Here is a 17,600-nt window from a genome sequence, read left to right as displayed (position 1 = left end):
CAGGTACATTAAAATGCATTGAGAACATTCCAGGGATTTGTTGGCAGCTTGGATTTCAAGCTGTTCGAGCAGAGCCTAACTGTTTCAGGGAAATGCAACAGTTACATTTGAGACTGCAGGAACAAGAATTATGTAAGGCTCTGCAGAGTGGATGAGACCAGCACACTGGAACCAGAAAGCAGTATCGCGCGGATCAACAAAGCGCGCACACACACAGGCTAGGGAGAGGGATAGAGGTGGCGGCTCTGGCTTTCTCTCTGCCCTTTCAAAGGAGGAGAGGGAAGAAGAGAGAGGGAAGGCAAAGTACCGTCTTGTCCAGGCACTGAAGGCAGATATAAGGCTTGCAGCAGCAGTGGCCCATCCCGGCAGGTTGGCTGGCACGGGGACTTCCTTCATTCAGCGTGTCAGCGGTAATTCCTAAGGCGAAGTACTGGCTCAGAAGAAAGGGGCGCGCCGCTGGGAGCTGTCACAACTTCCATGTGGTCCCCTCCCCTTGGCTACCTTATTTCTCCTAATAACTTAAGGAATCCCGGAGCCAGAGGAACAGGAGGAGGAGGAGGGGTGCAGAGCGCCAGCGCTGGGATCCTGCTGCAAGGAGAGAGAGGGCGGGAGCCAGGAAGGGAGGAGACAGGGGGGGTGGGGGATCACTTTGCCACTGGAATCCTCAGAGCGAGGTGAATCAATAGTCCCACAACAATCGGGCATATACCAATTGCCATCTCCGGAAGGTCCGCCCGAAAGCGGAGGGGTTGCGCTGGGCGGGGCAGGGGGCGGACTGCGGCCGCCAGCCCTGCCCCTGCGTGCGGATGCACCCCTGCACCACGCAGACGCGCCCGGAGAGCACGCGGGGACACAAAAGAAGAGCCTGGTGACCACGGATGCTGTATGCCCAGTGCTGCGGGGAGGGCTAATGGGACTGGCTCTGTTGAGACGCCGGGCGTTCTGTTTTCCTTAGAAGTAAACAGACAAACATGTATCTGGCTTTCCTCTCCTGTAACTCCTCCTCTCAGGGTATTGGTTGTCTCTGGGGACCACCAATGGCTCGTTTTCAAATTTGTGTGCAATTTTTGCCTTATTTGATGAAATCTTTATATTTGAAATACAATTGTGAAATTGCTTGCCTAGGCAGACATTCACAAACCTTTCTAGTGGCTTAAGTAATTAAACTTGGGGTTGGGAGCAGATACCCCCTGGGCGTATCAACATAAAAGCCTTAGAAGACTTGATTTTTCTGGGCAATTTGTAATTTTGCAAACAGCTGACAGGAAAAAAGGGAAGGGGTAGGGAGCAAAGGTTTATTTATTTATTTTTTTCAAAAGACACATGGCATTTCAAATGTACATTTGTGTAATCCTGAAAGTAAAGGATGGGAATATTTACAAGATTAACTTTGTATTTCCTGATACTTAAAGGAGAAATCCTGAAATGTATCATTTGCAGAAACATACAACTATATTTTCACCCATTAAATGTGCCTAAAATTTTAAACAGAAAACAGTTGTTAAAATTATCTAATTTTACTAGCCTGAGATTTTCCAAGAAGATTTTGATGAAGTAGCACAAGCTGTTTAGACTTGCTGGTAACGAGGGCAAGGGAACTTGGTGATCAGATGAGACCAGACAGGAATGTTTGCCTTAAACTTGAAATAATAAACTCAAATCTTTCTTTTCAACTAACAGGTAAATTATCATAGCCCATTAGGGGTGTTACATAGCTGTCAGCATTTTAACTGCACCCACACTTTGGGCCCTCATTTCCACTTCTGTCCTGCAACACTCACAATAATGTGCAAGGGTGTATTTGTGAGGACACTCTATTTAGCATCATTTGTAACAGCATAGGAATGGAAAATACTCTTAATACACAACACCTTCCCACTGCATGGAAAGGTGACACACTGTTGAGAGAGAAACTGTTATAAAGCACAGAGCAAAACTATACTCATATATACATCTGTATGTATCTAGAATAAAGCTTTTGGAAAGATACACACCTTCCATGTTACAGAAACCATGGCTTAGGGAATGAGGGAGTGAGTTTCCAATTTTTACCCTCTTGCCAGCTCTTATTATTTTTATTGTTTTAAAACAAACTGTACCAGGGAGAAGGCAACAACCAGGGCCTATGCACACAGACTTGCCCTCCTCAGCCATGAGCTTGGGCAGACCTCCCTGAGGGCGAGAGGCTCACAGTATCTGGAGCTTGAACCTGGTCTGAGAACTGTTCTGAACACTTTTGAAGCAGTGGGATACAAAAATTTGTATTGCAAGAAGCAGTGCCCTCCCTGTTCACCCACGTTGACAGCAGCATTACAATAGGCAAAAGGTAGAAGCAACCAAAGTGTCCATCGACAGAGAATAGATAGACAAAATGTGGTCTTTCCACACAATGGAATGGCATTCAGTCTTAAAAAACAAAACAAAACAAAAAACTCCAGCACATACTGCAACATGGATGAACCTTGAGGACATTATGCTAAGTAAAATAAATCAGTCACAAAAAGATACTGTGTGATTCCACTGATATGAGGTAGTAGTCAAATTTACAGAGACAGAAAGTAGTATGGTGGTTGCCCAGGGGCTGGGGGGAGCAGTGGGAATGGAGAGCTGTTGTTTAATGGGCCAGTTTCGATTTTGCAAGATAAAAAGAAGTCTAGAGATTAGTTACACAATAATGTGAATGTATAAATGCTACTGAACTATACACTTGAATGGATGATTACATTGGTACTTTTTTTGGTCATGTGTATTTCATCACAATTAAAAATGAAAATGGGGTGGCTTGCATTCCCCTGGAGGAACACAGTCCCTGGACAATACGCTACATCTAGATAAAGTCAAGCCCCCACAGTGGAAGGAGCCAATGGAGTGGGGAGGCCCCACGGTAACATTATACACAACTGTTTCTAAATTAGGATTTAGACTCCACTGTACTAGAAAACTACTGCTTATTCGTGGAGTATGTATGAGAGTGCTTGCTTGACAGTTCCTCACTAATGAGGCTGAGGTCGGGGAGGCTGACCAGAGAAAGATGACATTCAGCCTTTCTGCCTGTGCACAGACGGAACTAACTGCGGGGTGCGGGACCAGCGCTGGCTCAGTCCACCAGACAGCATTGTGGAAATCTCGGCACATGCGGTGCAACGACCTCAATGCAAATAATCCAGATTTTGAGAAATGTACCAATGTCCTAGGGCTGTGCCATGTTTGTTTTCTTTATATTTTAAAACAACTTTAAACATACTAAAAAAATAGAGGGATAAATACAAAGGACTTTTGCATTCACATTTCCAGCTTCAACAGTTATCAAGATTTTGGCACATGTGTTTCTCCTATCCCTTTTTTACTCTTTTTTTCATGCACCCATTACCCAAATTCAATGATTTTTAAGGTTTTGTCACTTTATTTTTGCTTGTCACTTTTATTTTTTAATTTGTTAAAGTATTTGAAAGCAGAGCCCTACATACTTTAGTATGCACTGCTGAAAATCATGAACATTTTTTAAAATACTCAGCCAAGGATATGAGATCTGTCCAGAAAAAGTCCAGTCATCGTCAATATGAGAATGGTTTGCATGGCCTCGATGTAACCTAGTGGCCAACGAGAGTGGACTGAAATGAGCATGGGTGAACAAAGACAACTTCACTGTACTCGTCAGTGGGGGTGGTAGATGCTGTTGAGTGAGCATGCGTACTGTGTGACCATTGCATTCAAAACAACTGAGTGAGTAGAGCAATGAATCTGCATTAAATTTTACATTAAGCTTGAACACCGCTCCATGGAAACTAGAAGTTCCATGGAACATCACTCCATGGAAACCAGAAGTTCATAGCTATAGGCAACTGGTGATTGGCAGCCTCATCATGATAGTATGCCTACTCATGCATCACATTGCATTCAGAGTCTTTTGGTGAAACATCAAATCACCAGGTGACTCTACCACCCTACTGCCCAGATTTGGTGCCCTGTGACTTCTGGCTTTTCCCAAAACTAAAATCACCTTTGAAAGGGAAGTGATTTTTAACTTCGATGACATTCAGGAAAATATGATGGGGCAGCTGATGGCAACTGGGAGAACTGTGTGAGGTCCCAAGGTGCCTACTTTGAGGGGGACTGAGGCATTGTTGCCCTATGTACAATGTTTCTTGTATCTTATATGTTCTTTAATAAATGTCTCTATTTTTCATATTACATGGCTGGATACCTTCTGGAAAGACATTGTATGTTAATTGATTTTAGAGAGAGAGGAAAGGAAAGAGAGTGGAGAGCGAGAGGGAGAGAGAGACATTGATGTGAGAGAGAAACATCAATTGATTGACTCCTACATACACCCTGACTGGAGAGAGAACCCAAAACCTAGGTATGTGTCCTGACCAGGAATTGAACCTGCAAACTTTTGGTGTACAGTACGATGCTCCAACCAACTGAGCCACCCAGTCAGGGCATGAAAATTTTTATATAACCACAATGGCATTTAAATGTTGAACAAAATGACAATATTTTCTTGGCACCTAATACCTAGTCCAAAACAAAATTTTCCTAGTTTCTGAAAGAAAATTATTTTAATTATGAAAATTATTTTTTCATATTTATATATAATGATCTTATTAATGTAACAAATTTTTTCAGTTGGTAAATACCAAGGTTAATTAAAAATATGAAAGCATAAGTAGTGGTCAGAAATAAGACTGGTAGGAAACAATACATTTCTTTGCATATACAGCAAATGATGTAAAGGATTGCATTATATTTCAAGGTTCGAAAGCATCCACATAAAAAAAATTCTTTTTTTTTTAGCATGCACATATATTTTTTCCAATTATAGCTTGGAATTAAAAATGATTTTGTATTAATTTCAGGTATATAGTATAATGGTTTGATAATCATATACTTTACAAAGTGTTTCCCTAATATTTCCAGTACTCACCTGACACCATACATAGTTACTACAATATTATTGACTATATTCTCTATACTGCACTTTACATCCCCATGACTGTTAGGTAACTACCAGGTTGTACTTCTTAATCCCCTCAACTTTTTGGCCTAGCCCCCTGACCTCCCTCCCCTCTGGCAACCATTAATCAGATCTCTGTACCCATGAGTCTGTTTCAGTTTTGTTTGTTTGTTTATTTTGCTCTTTAGATTCCACATATAAGTGAAATTATATGGTATTTGTCTTTCTCTAACTTACTTCACTTAGAATAATACCCTCTAGATCCATCCATACTGTCACAAATATTAAGATTTCATTCTTTTTAATGGTTGAGTGGTATACCATTTGTATAAATGTACCACAACTGTTATAGCCACTTGTCTACTTATGGGCACTTGAGTTGCTTCCCATAGCTGCAATTAACATAGCAGTGCATATAATCTTTCAAATTAGTGTTCTGGGTTTCTTCGGCTTTATACACAGAAGTGGAATTGCTGAGTCAGAAGGTCATTCCGTTTTTAATTTTTTGAGGAACCTCCATACTGTTTTGCACAGTGGCTGCATCTGTCTGCATTCCTGTCATACTGTTAGTTTCCTTGAATCAGGACGCAAACTAGGTCCACATATCACATTAGATGTTAAATCTCTTGAGCCTCTTTTATCAACAGCAGTGCTCATCCCTTCCCTGCAGCCCCGACCCTGCACTGCCAGCCACTGACTTGTTCAGAAACCGAGTGAGCTGGCTTGGAGAATGTCTGGCACTCACCTGGATTTCCTCATTGCTTCCTTGTAGTGTAATTTCACTTTTTCCTACATCCCTAAAAAGGAAATTTAGTACTTGAGGCCAGATGAGACTCAGGCTCAATGTATTTCAGCGACAATCCCTCAGATGTAACGTGTGGTCACCACATTGCATCCCAGCAGGAAGCATGGATGTCTGGGTGTTCCATTGTCAGTGATGCTGCAGTGGGTCAGGTGTGATAGCCTTGTCTCCTGCAGCATAAATTCCCCCATCACCCTTTCTTCTAGTGACTTCGTTTGTTAATGCTTAGTACCGGAGTCAATGACTTCATTGGGAGTTACAACATGATGTTCTGATTCCATCATCCTTTTGCATTTATGAGCTGGAAGTTTTATATAAGAAGGAATTTTTCGTTATTAACTACAGTGAGGTCAGTTCCTTGCAATACTGTTTATACAGGAAAGATGGGATGAATGCTTAGTCCTTTCCTCTTAAGTGCCAGTTTTCTGAATAAAAGATTTGGTGTAGCAGTGGTATCAAATGAGGTTGTTTGCTCTCTCTTACTTTTTCAAAACATCAGCATGATCTCATGTTTTTATGTTGATATGCACAATGTGTTTTAATCAATTGCATTTATTATTCTTTTTAGATGCTCAGTTCATCTCAGATTTGGCCAATGAAAATGCCTTCTTGTTGGTCTCTGTGTCCTTTCAACGCAACTTACCAGTCCACCTCCTGTGCTTTCTGACACAACACAGTATCCTGGGCTCATTTTGAATATTTCTTGCTATGGATCTAGAACTAGCCTTCCCCTCCAGGAGCTTTGGTTCCTTCTAGTTGAGAATGGAAATTAGATACCACAATCTAGAGTGGTTTGCTGTCTTTTGAGGGCCACCTGGTAGGAGTGAGAGGTCCCTTGAAGGAAGCGAGCTTTCCCACCGACAAAACATCTTTGGGGGAGACCACTGAAAAACTCGGGATGGGGCCTTAGGATGGAGTGAGAAAATAGCAGCTCCTTCTCTGGAGCCTTAGAAATGAAAAAATGCTTAGTGACGCTCACTTTGAGGAACATAAAGTGGATTCTCTAACATAGTAGCAAGCCGAGGCTTAGGTGGGAAGGCACCTTCTGACATAAACATTTTCTGAGGAGTCTCTAAACTGTTTGGATATTTGAAACAACAACAACAACAAAAACAAACAGAACTGAAGTTCTTGATGGCATATAAGGTAGGGCTTAGACTATTGTGATTTGGCAAAAAAGGAAGCTGTGACCTCATAGGCTGATGAAATCCGGGACATTCTGGTTCCTAATGTTTTTAAAAGGTTGAGAAGGTTTTTATTCCTGGCATATTTTATTGCATTGGAGGAGGAGTGAGCATTTAAAAGTTATGGGAAGGTTTATTGCTATACCTCTTCAGAGAAAGCATTATAAACATTGTATGTTTTGGAGCAATGACTAATAAGGAACATTAATTGATCATTAACAGATGCCAGGCACTGTGCTTAGGTCTTGCATGCAGTATCTCATGTAACTCTCACAAAACAGTGTGAAATAAGCTCTATTACCACCCCATTTTGCAGGTGAGAAAACTGAGGCTCGGAGGTTGCATAACCAGTATGCACAGAGCTAGGAAATGATCGAGTGGGGTCTGGGACTCAGATTTGATTCAGAAGCTGGTGTCCTTGGCCATTGTGCTCACTATTTACATTATAATCATTGAGCATTTTTATCTGTCAGTCCTACATAATTGTAAATTTGTCAGTTTATAATCTGGATGATGAATCTCAACATATGAAAATATAAAAGAAAATTCAAACATATGGATGAAATTGCCCCACATTTTCAGATCCTGGAATAAGAGCCTTGACTGTTGGTTTTTACTGTACCTTCACAAACCAATGCACGAACACCTTAAACTGACACGGTAGAAGCCATGTGCATAATCCAATGTTCAAATGTTCAATGTTATTATTTCTGTTTGTCTTCCTCCAACTTGGAATCCTCACCCACCTCCCACCCCCAATCACCCTCGTCAGACTCAAGTTTCCTCCTGCTCAAACTGGACCCCTGGGTTTCTGTCTGCATCACTGCACCTCCTTTGCCTGACCCTCCCATTCAGAGTGAGTTTTCTCCCTTTTCTTAGATTTCCTGTCATCTATATAATTGTTCTTTCTAATGACATTCTGCTCTATGTAATAACAATGTTTACATCTGTTTCCCCCCGGTGCTCACAGCCCCCTGGAGGTGCCTTGCTCACTGTCAGACGTATGACATGAGTGGCTGCCTTGCAAACAGGCCTCACTGACCATTCCCTGAGGGGATGAGGGATGGGTTCTCAGAGGAGTCGAAACAGGGAACCGTGGCCCCTTGGCAGAGGAACTTTGTGTTTTGAGTAGTTTGTAAGCCAAGGGGCTATTTGAAAAAGGTCAAAAAGATAAGAATTGTATTTATATTTCACCATTTATTTCAAGAGAAAGCCAGGAAAAGTGATCATGAGAGAGCCACTTGCAGATTGTCAGGGCAACCATGTGTTTCTTGTGGGTGCGTCCTCCAGGCACCCCCTTTTCCCGTGCACCTAAAGTGAGAGCTGGAGGTCTTCTTGCCCCTGAGTTCAGCCAAGGGGATCACCTGGAAAATATGTGTAGCTCTTACCGAATAGGATCCACCTAGAGATTTTAATGAGGTGGGAATGGGCTGCAAAGGGAAAATTCAAAGCAGAAATCTTTAAACTGGAAATGATTGGTGGCAACAGCCACCTGCATACAGACAACAGGTGTTCTAAAACATCTTAGATGTGATCACCAAGAGTTAAAAATTTCAGGGAATAAAACAAATGACATATGTATTGTTCTGTTCTTAGATACTTGCCATAAGAGAACCATAAAAACACCACTTTCCTGTAATACCCAAGTAAAAGGTTGCTACTTAAGAAGGACAACCTTTTTTGTAGTTTGTTAATCTTTGACAGTACTTTTATTTATTTTTTAAAATTTTAGGTCAATGAGTAGGATGACTGTAGGCAGGTATCATCTTTAAGTCTCTGCACCATATTCAGAAGAATTGACTGCTCTCATAAGAGAAGTGAAATTCACAATGATCTTTAGCAGCTGGGTAAATAGCTTGGACAAGATTGGATAACTGGCAGGGAGACTCAGACACAGAGATGGGCAGCACTTGGAGAAGCTCCAAGGTGCATCTGTCTATCTGATGTACATTAGATGAGAAGGATGATCACATGGGCCATAGCCGAATCAATCAACAATGTGACTGTGGTTATAAAGAAAGGAAGAAAGGATAAGGACACTGGCATGGTGTCCATGCTCAACCTGGTATCCCTTCCAGTGCCCTAATCCTCCTTGCTATCCCATGGTGAAGCAGCAGTCTCCCTAAGAACAGAATGGAGTCATAGCAGAAGTGGGAGTAACATGTCACTGATCTCAGCATATGGCTTCTTAACTTTGTTAAGACCAGTCCTCAACCCATCAAACAGGTCAAGCTTCTCCCAGAAATCTTTTCTGTAGTATTTCTTACCATGGCAATTAAATAACTGTGTGATTTTTTTTTAAGATTTTATTTACTTTTACAGAGAAAGGAAGTAGAGAAAGGGAGTGAAACACTGATGTAAGAGAGAAACATTGATCAGTTGCCTCTTGTACATGCCTTGATCAGGGACCAAACCATAACCTGGGCAAGTGCCCTTAGTGGGAATTGAAACAGTAGTCATTTGCTTTGTGGGACAATGCCCAACCAACTGAGCCATACCAGTCAGGGTCATCGTGTGATTTGTTTGTATATTGTCTGTCTTTCATTACAGCAGTAACCACATCTGCCTATATCCTTATCACTTAGCACAGTGCTAGGCACATTGTACCAGTAAATGTTAAATAAATACATTCATGGTAAGTAGACTTACCCTAGTTACAGTTGAAGAACTTCAGGAAATACAGATCCTGCTAATATGCAACAACACAGTGGTTGCTCTAACATTTAGAGAGTGTTTAAAACCCCTGAAGGACAGAAATTCTTGGACCTGAATGCATATACATTGCCCAGAAAGATGGAAAAACTGCTCTGACACCTGTTAGGAACTGCCTTATCTGGTTCAGAAGCTGTAACCCCCATGGCTAAGGCTGAGTAAAGAGGCCTTGGGACCATAAGCCACTAAGGAGACAAAGCTTATCTTTCTGGTAGGGGTATGGCCTCTGCCCCCTTTTACTTCACCCTGCTTGGTCCCTGGTAGATGGCTGGTTAGTCAATGATGGGTAAGATTCCTCAAGGAAGGGATGACCTAAGACAGGCACAGTTGCAAAGGAGCATTCAGAGAAGGACTCGGGGGGGGCTATAGAAAAAGGGAGTGATGGACCCTCGCCCCTCAACTTTGACATAGCCTGAGTCCTCATTCTGTCTGCAAGAAGTCTTCTAATCTCTTGGCTGCCTTAGTTCCCCTGCCTGAATTAAGCCTGAAAGAATGCTGGAGGGCAGTACAACCCTGGGCAGGAATGGGTGGTTCCCTGGGGCAATCAGGACTAAGAAAGAACACATAAAATCCTGTGAAACCTGCTTTTCTAAGAATGTCCTCAATTTTCTGATGAGCGTCCAAGCATAAAATGAGTTTGTTTCCCAAAGTTTTATGGCCCTTTAGCTAAATGACCCTGACTCACAATAAGTCCTCAGAGTTTTTTTAATGTTATCTATTGATCAAACTAATGATCAAATAGATCATTACTGCCTGACCATGATGAATAAAGACCTTCCTTGAGGTAATGCTCTCAGAAAAGCAATAAAAGCCTGTCCAGGCAAGGGTCAGGGTGCTCTCTCACTCAGAGAGTCGCCACGTTATCCCTTTTCTCCACAGGACTTCTGCAGTCCATGTGAATTTGTTCATCACATCCACAACACAGGACTCTGCTGGTCAGGGTCCACATCAGACGCCCACCTGGACTTTTCTTTTGACTGGGAGATCTGAAAAAGCATAAGAATTTAAGGGGTGGGGCACTTTCTATCATTATCTTTGTAAGAGTGATAGAAAACCAACTCTCACCACCATTTACCATTTCTCCCTTTTTCTTTTTTCTACTGATGGGAAGAGTCTAGACATCCTTCCCAACTGTATGGAGTCATCAATTACTGGTGACGCTCACTCTATATTGCCACATAGACTCAAACCAACAATTCCACACAGCATTCATTCTGCACCATATGCCCAGAGTCCCAACTATGCTACCACTTCAGAGAAGGAAGTGGTAGGTGTCCCACAACTAGTGAATACCTCTGATATTTGCAAAAAAATCTGCACTTTACAGTGAAAGTGACCATAGTTCTTTGAAAATAATATTTTGAACTATAATCCTACACACAGTCCAGCAGCTAATCCAGTCAACTCCACCTTAAAAATATAATCTGACCACTTCTTACACCTCTGTCTGAAGTATCCTGGTCTAGCTGCCATCCTATTTCATTTGGATTTGGGCAACAGTCTCCCAATTGATGTTCCTATATCTACCCTTGCCCCTCCCTGCAGTCTATTCTCAATCAATTAGACTGGGAGAAATTTTATTTAAAAACAGCCAGAGTATGTCTCTTCCCTATCCTTTATCTTCCAGTGACTTCTCTTCTTACTCAGAATGAAAACCAAAGCCCTTTCAATGGCCCTTCATAAAATGGTCTTCCATGACCTCTCCAATCCCATTTTCCAGTGTTCTCCCCGTCACTGACCGCACCCAGCCATGCCTCCTTGCTGTGCTTCCAACACCACCTGCGTTTTCCCACCTGAGACATTTTGTTCTCACTGATCCTTGTGCCTGGAATATCCTTTCCCCAGATAGCCATGCCTTGTTTCTTAACCACTGTCACACCATCAGGAGGCATTCCGTCACTACTCTATGTAAATTCACAACATAGTCTCACCTACCCCAGTGTTTCCTATACCTTTTTCCCTGATTTTTTTCTTCTCTAAGGTACCTACCGTAACTTGCCTGTTTGTTGTTCATCTCCTTCTACTAAAATGTATTCACAGTAGGTTGGGATTTTGACAGTTCTCTCCCTGCAGCATTCTCTACTTTGCACAATGCCCAGCAGAGAGCAGAACTGGATAAATATTTATCAGGTTAATGGATAAATGACTGAAGGGCAACAAATGTCTTAGAGAAAGAGGAGGGCTATTCTACAGATATTGTAAAGATTTTAAAAAAGAGAAAGAAGGAAGACAACAGAATCTACCTATGTCCATATCTCCAAACATATCTTAATTGAAAAAAATTTAACCAAAAGCAAACCACTAGTTTGAACAAGAAAAAAGAGAGAAGGAAAAACAAACAAAACAGGGAATGATAAGGGGGAAATTTAAAAATCATAAGAGGCTACACTGCAGAGCTCTATACAAATAAATTTAAAATCCTATATTAAATGGATAATTTTCTAAAAAAAATTACCTAAATTGATTCCATCAGAGAGAGAAAGTTTAAACTGACAAAATTTCCACAGAAGATATTGAGACAATTATTAAAGAACAACCACCCAGAAAAAGCATCAAGCTCAGATATTTTTGCCATGGTCTCTTCTACTAAAGCTTTGAAGATGTGCTGGTTCCAGTGTCCTATGAATTGCTCTGGGACACTGGAGATTGTGGCAGGCAGAATAAGGCCTCCCTTTCCCTGAAAGGTGTCTATGTTTGAATCCCCAGAACCTATGGGTATATTAGGTTACATGGCAAAAAAAAAAAATGAAAGTTTCAGGTAGAAGTAAGGCTGTCTAAAATGGGGAGATGATCCTAGATTATCTGGGAGGGCCCAGTGTCTTTAAATGTGGAAGAGGAAGGCAGGAGAGTTGGTGTCAGAAAGATGTGATAAAAGAAAAACTGGACCATTGCTGGCTTTAAAAATGAAAAGAAGCCATGAATCTAGGAATAGAGGTGGTGTCTAGAAGCTGGAAAAGGCAAAAAAAAAAAGTTTCCCCTTAGAGTCTCTAGAAATGAACACAGCCTGCCAATACCTTGATTTTAACTCAGTGAGACCCACTGTGGACTTCTGACTTCCACAAATATTAGATAATATGATTGTTTGTGATAAGCCACTAAGTTTGTAGTGCTTTGTTACAGCAGCAAATAGAAAACTAGTACAAAATACTAATACAAAATTAAAGAAAAATGTCCCAATTCTTTTCATAAATTGAGTATAACTAATTTTGATACCTAAACCTGATAATCTCCAGAAAAAGTAGAAAAAAAGAAAACTGTAGACCATTGCCACTTGTGAATACTAATGCAAAAGGACTAAATAAAATATTAGCAAACAGAGTCCAATGCCACATGAAGAAAATAACACACCATGACCAGTCAGTATTTGTCCCAACAATTTAAGGTTGTTTTAATATTAGAAATCAAAACTGATAGATTGGATAAAAAATATGACCATCTCCACAGATGCTGAAAAAGCCTTTGACAAAAATTCAATACCCATTCCTGTTAATAGCACTGAAGAGAACAGAAATTTAAGGACACTTTTTTAACACTATGAAACATCTTAACATGATAAAATAATTAGTAGTAAAGCCATTATTTTACTTAATGTGTAAACACTGAAGAATTTCCGGTCAAATCAGGAACAAGACAAGGATACCTCTTATCTTTATTACTGCTCAACACTGTACTAGTAATATTGGCAAATGTAATTAGAAAAGGCAAATTAATTAGCAGCAAAATATTTGGTAAAGAAAAAGTAAAACTGTATTTTTACACAATAAGATAATTTAACTGGAAAGTTCTAGAAAATCAACAATGATAAAACTAACTCAAACAATACAAGAATCTAGTAAATAGCAAGATCTAAAATGAATAGGCAAGTCAATAGCCTTCATATATTAAAAAAAAATAACTGTAGAAATGATGGAGGAGAAACCCTGCTTACAAACCTCAACAACAGAGAAAATTAAATATATAGGAATAAACTTGTAAAAAATATACAAAACTTATATGAGGAAAACTTGAAATTACTCTGAAAAGACACAAAACTAGACTTAGATGAATGGGAAACACCTCGTGTTACATCATAAAGATGTCAGTTCTCACTTAGTTAATTGATAAATTTAATGTAACCCTGTTAAAATACAAGCTTTTATTCTATGGAATTAAGACACAATGATACTAAAGTTTATTAGATAAAATAAATATGCAAAAATATCCCGGAAAATACTAAAAAAAAATCTATGTAGGAGACCTAGACTAATCAGACATTAAAACACGCCAACATTGTGGCACTGGCCTGTGACTATAGATAGACCAGTGGAACAGAATCAAAAACCCAGAAATAAACCTCAGGTCACATGGCACTTTAGTATGTGATAAAGCTGGCATCTCAAATAATTGGAATAAAGATAGACTTATTAACAAGTGGTGCTGGGTAGCCATCAGATAAAGATAAAGCTAGATCTACATCTCATACCATACCCCCAAAAGAAACTCCAAATGGACCAGGGATCTAAATTGAAAAGTAAAACCATACAAGTACTGAAGAAAATCAAAGAGTGTGTTTCTCTTTAACAGTAGTGTGAGACTTTCTAACACTAAAAATACCAAGGCAATAAAAAACTACTAAGTTTGAATATATAAAAAGCTTTTATAATTTTGCATGGTAAAAACGACCATAGGCATAGTCAGAAGATCACTGACCAGCTAGGACAAAGCATTTGCAGCATGCATCATATCACAGATAAAGGGCTAATGGCCCTAACATATACAAAACTCTTCAAAATTGCAGACCCAAGGAACAAAACCCAACAGAAAAATGGGAAACCAACAACTCACAAAAGTATAAACACAGCCTTAACATGTACAAAAATTGTTCCAAGTTTCTCCTAATTTGAGAAATGCACTAAAACAACATAGAGATACAGACCACTTCTCATCTGTTGGGTTGGCTAAAATGAAAAAGCATGACAGCATTTTGATTGGCAAGGCTTTGGGGAACATGCATGCGTTGCTAGTGGGAATGCAACCTGGTACAATTTTTGCAGGGGAATTTGGCAAAAATGTAACAAAACTATATATGTTCTTATTATTTTTTACCTAGAAGTTGCACATCTAGTTTTCACCTTGAAGATACATCTATAACAATGTGCAGGTTGTCCATTATAGAATTATTTGTAGTTACAAAATAATTTAAAAAACCTAAATGTCTATACTTAGAAGAGTTGTTCAATAAATTATGGTATGTTTACACAATGGAGTACTATGCATTTTCTTTTAAACAAGGAATGAAGAAGATTTATGTGAACTTATTTAGAATGAGTTCCAGAATACGCTCATAAGTGAAAAACAAACAAGATGCAAAAGAACATCTATACTGTAGGTAAGAAAGAACATAAGGAAATAAACATATATCTGCTCCTTTGTAAAGAGAATAGACCGGCAAGAATGCCACCTACAAGAGGGCTAGTGGAGGTGAAGTAGAAAGAGTGGGGAACAGGAAGGAACGTGGTGCAAGGGATGAGGGGAGAGTGCTGCTCCTCTTATGTTTACCATCTTGTGGATGCTTGTGTGACAAAGCCATGTCAATGATCACAAACTCATTAAAATAAGAAATAATTAAAATCAACAGATGTGTGGGGAATCCAAAATGGAATACAAACAATTAACCCAACTTAAAAAAAAAAAAACAAGAACAAATGAATAACATACCCACACTGACACAAATGGTGAAGAAAAAGATTAAGTAACTTAGAAAAACATTACTTCACCTCTACATTATAAGGCTAAAGACAAAAAGAACTGTACACAAATGGGTGAACAATTGAAACTACTTTGTGTTTATTTTAGGATAGAGCAAAAAAGTAAATATATTATGATGAGAGTTGTGTTTCTCACTGTTGGAAAAAGGAGTTGCACATAAGCTAAGGGGGCAGCCTGCAGTAAATCCTATGGTGCTGGTTGAATGTGAAGGTCTCAGATGTTTAATGTATACACAAGTAGATGGCCACGGATATGTAGAAACTTGATAAAATACATAGACCTCACTGTATATAGTGAGAAAAGAGTGGACTATTCAATAAAAGGAGTTGGGACAAATGGTTATCCATATGAAAAGCAAAAGCGATGGCCAAACAAAAACTAATTCCAATTGTACTAACAACTAAAATATGAAATTAAAAAGGTTAAAATACTAGAAAAATATTTAACAACAGTTTTATGCTATTATGGAGAGTGTTGTTTTTCTTTTTATCAAGACACAAAAATTAATGTATGATAAAGAAAAAGTAATGATAAATTTGACTCCTATTGAAATTAGAAATTTGGTTTAGCAAAAGACACTAAAATAAAGTACAAATTCAGTCACAAACTAGAAGAAAATGATTGTAATACTTTTAAATCATAGGTGATTAGTAACCAGAATATGTAAAAATTATTCTAATTGTTAAGAAAAAGACAAATAACAGAATAGACAAAAGAACAAAGGATATTAAGAAGTAATCCTCAGAAGAGGACACCCAAAGAGTCCAGAAACATACAAAAATTTAGTTAATTCTTAAATATTAGTCAACTGTGAATAAAAGCCACAATGAGATACACCAACAGGTTGGTGAAAATTAGCATCTGCCTCTCTGTTGGTCAGGATGTGGAGTAACGGGTGCAATCAGCATGGCAGGTACAAGTATCAGTCAGTGCACCCGCTCTGGAGAACAACGTGGCGGCATAGCAAAGTCAGAGACATAGGTGTACTTGGACTCAGTAACCCTGCTTCTGAATCTATACCTTAGAGAATAGTGTGTGTACATATACACAAGTTGACATGTTTAAGAATGTTCAGCTCATTTTTAATAGTGAAAAGTAAAAACAATCCCTCTTTTAATTAAATCTGGATATCCAAATTATGACATAGTTCTACAGTGGGATTCCAACAGCAGAGAAAATGGATGAGTGAGATGCACGTAAATCAACATGGAAACATCTCAAAAACTTAAGTTTGTATGTAGGATGATATATATAATATCATTTATATAAATCAAAAAAATTGCAAAAATCAACATTACGTAGTTTATGTTATATGTATGTATCCATGCAGTCAAAATACAAAAAAAAATTCTTGGAGTAGCAGTAATGAGCCTTCAAGATGGTGGCCAATGGTTCCTACTTCTTGGTATTCACACTGCTGTGTAGCCCTGCCCCACACTGTACCAGGGTTGGTCTTTTACCAACAGCCCAGTTGGACAGAAGTAATGTCAGTCCCACATTAGGTTACAATGACTGTGGCTTCTACCTCCAGCATCCATCTTCAATCTCTGACCTGCTGCCATGGAGGGAGGGAAGCATGTTGCCATGCTGTGAGCAGCCCTAGGCAAAGGCCCCCAGGTGAGAACTGCAGCCACAGCTAGCAGGAGCTGAGTCGCTAGCACAAATGAGCTTGGAGGAGGCTCCTCAGCCTCAGTGCAATCTTGAGATGATGGCAGTTCAGACAACAGCATGACAGCAGCCTCGTGGCAGAGCCAGAGCAACCAGCTACTTACTACCAGCTGGGTCTCTCCTGGCTACTGACCATCAGAAGCTGTGTGAGGTAATAACAGTCTGTAGTTTTTAGCTGCTATGTTTTGTGGCAGCTTGTTACACAATAAGAGATTGTTAATGCAGAGTAGGTTTCCTCTTGGGAGGTGTGGCCCTAAGACCAAGGAGAAGGACACAGGGAGCTTCACTTTACCTGAAATATTTGTTTTTGAAATAAAATATCTAAAGCAAATGTGGCAAGATATTAAGTTTATTAAACTTCGATATTGAGTGTAGGGTTGCCATGATGTAATTTTTTGTACTTTGGGGTATATTTGGAGTATCTCACGGTCAGAAGGACAGTGTGGTCAGTGCTCCACTGTAGCAGGCCACTGTCCACCACCAGCGCCAATTCTAGCAGGCGATGGTTCTGCTCTCCTGCTACTAAACA

At 39.8% G+C, this 17,600-nt stretch overlaps 1 protein-coding gene across 5 annotated transcripts in view; it reads right to left on the bottom strand.

The window, feature by feature from the left end:
- The window catches only part of MTUS2 (microtubule associated scaffold protein 2), a 590,055-nt gene that overhangs the window by 69,924 nt on the left and 502,531 nt on the right, over positions 1–17,600 (bottom strand). Inside the window, exons 1-2 of one of the 5 annotated variants that reach the window (XM_045844787.1) lie at positions 502–669; positions 308–417 (exon numbers count right to left, since the gene is read on the bottom strand). The exons of 3 other annotated variants lie outside the window; for them this stretch is intronic. In XM_045844787.1, the coding sequence (XP_045700743.1) occupies positions 308–361 (54 nt within the window). In that variant the 5' untranslated portion in view covers positions 362–417; positions 502–669. Of the gene's footprint in view, positions 1–307; positions 670–17,600 lie in introns of those variants that run through there. One more of the 5 variants, XM_045844786.1, reaches the window with a different exon arrangement.

This window comes from Phyllostomus hastatus, unplaced genomic scaffold, assembly GCF_019186645.2.
Source record: "Phyllostomus hastatus isolate PE091 unplaced genomic scaffold, TTU_PhHast_1.1 phas_contig_41, whole genome shotgun sequence".
In the NCBI taxonomy this organism is placed as follows: Eukaryota; Metazoa; Chordata; class Mammalia; order Chiroptera; family Phyllostomidae; genus Phyllostomus; species Phyllostomus hastatus.
This window is presented reverse-complemented; position numbering and strand designations above follow the sequence as displayed.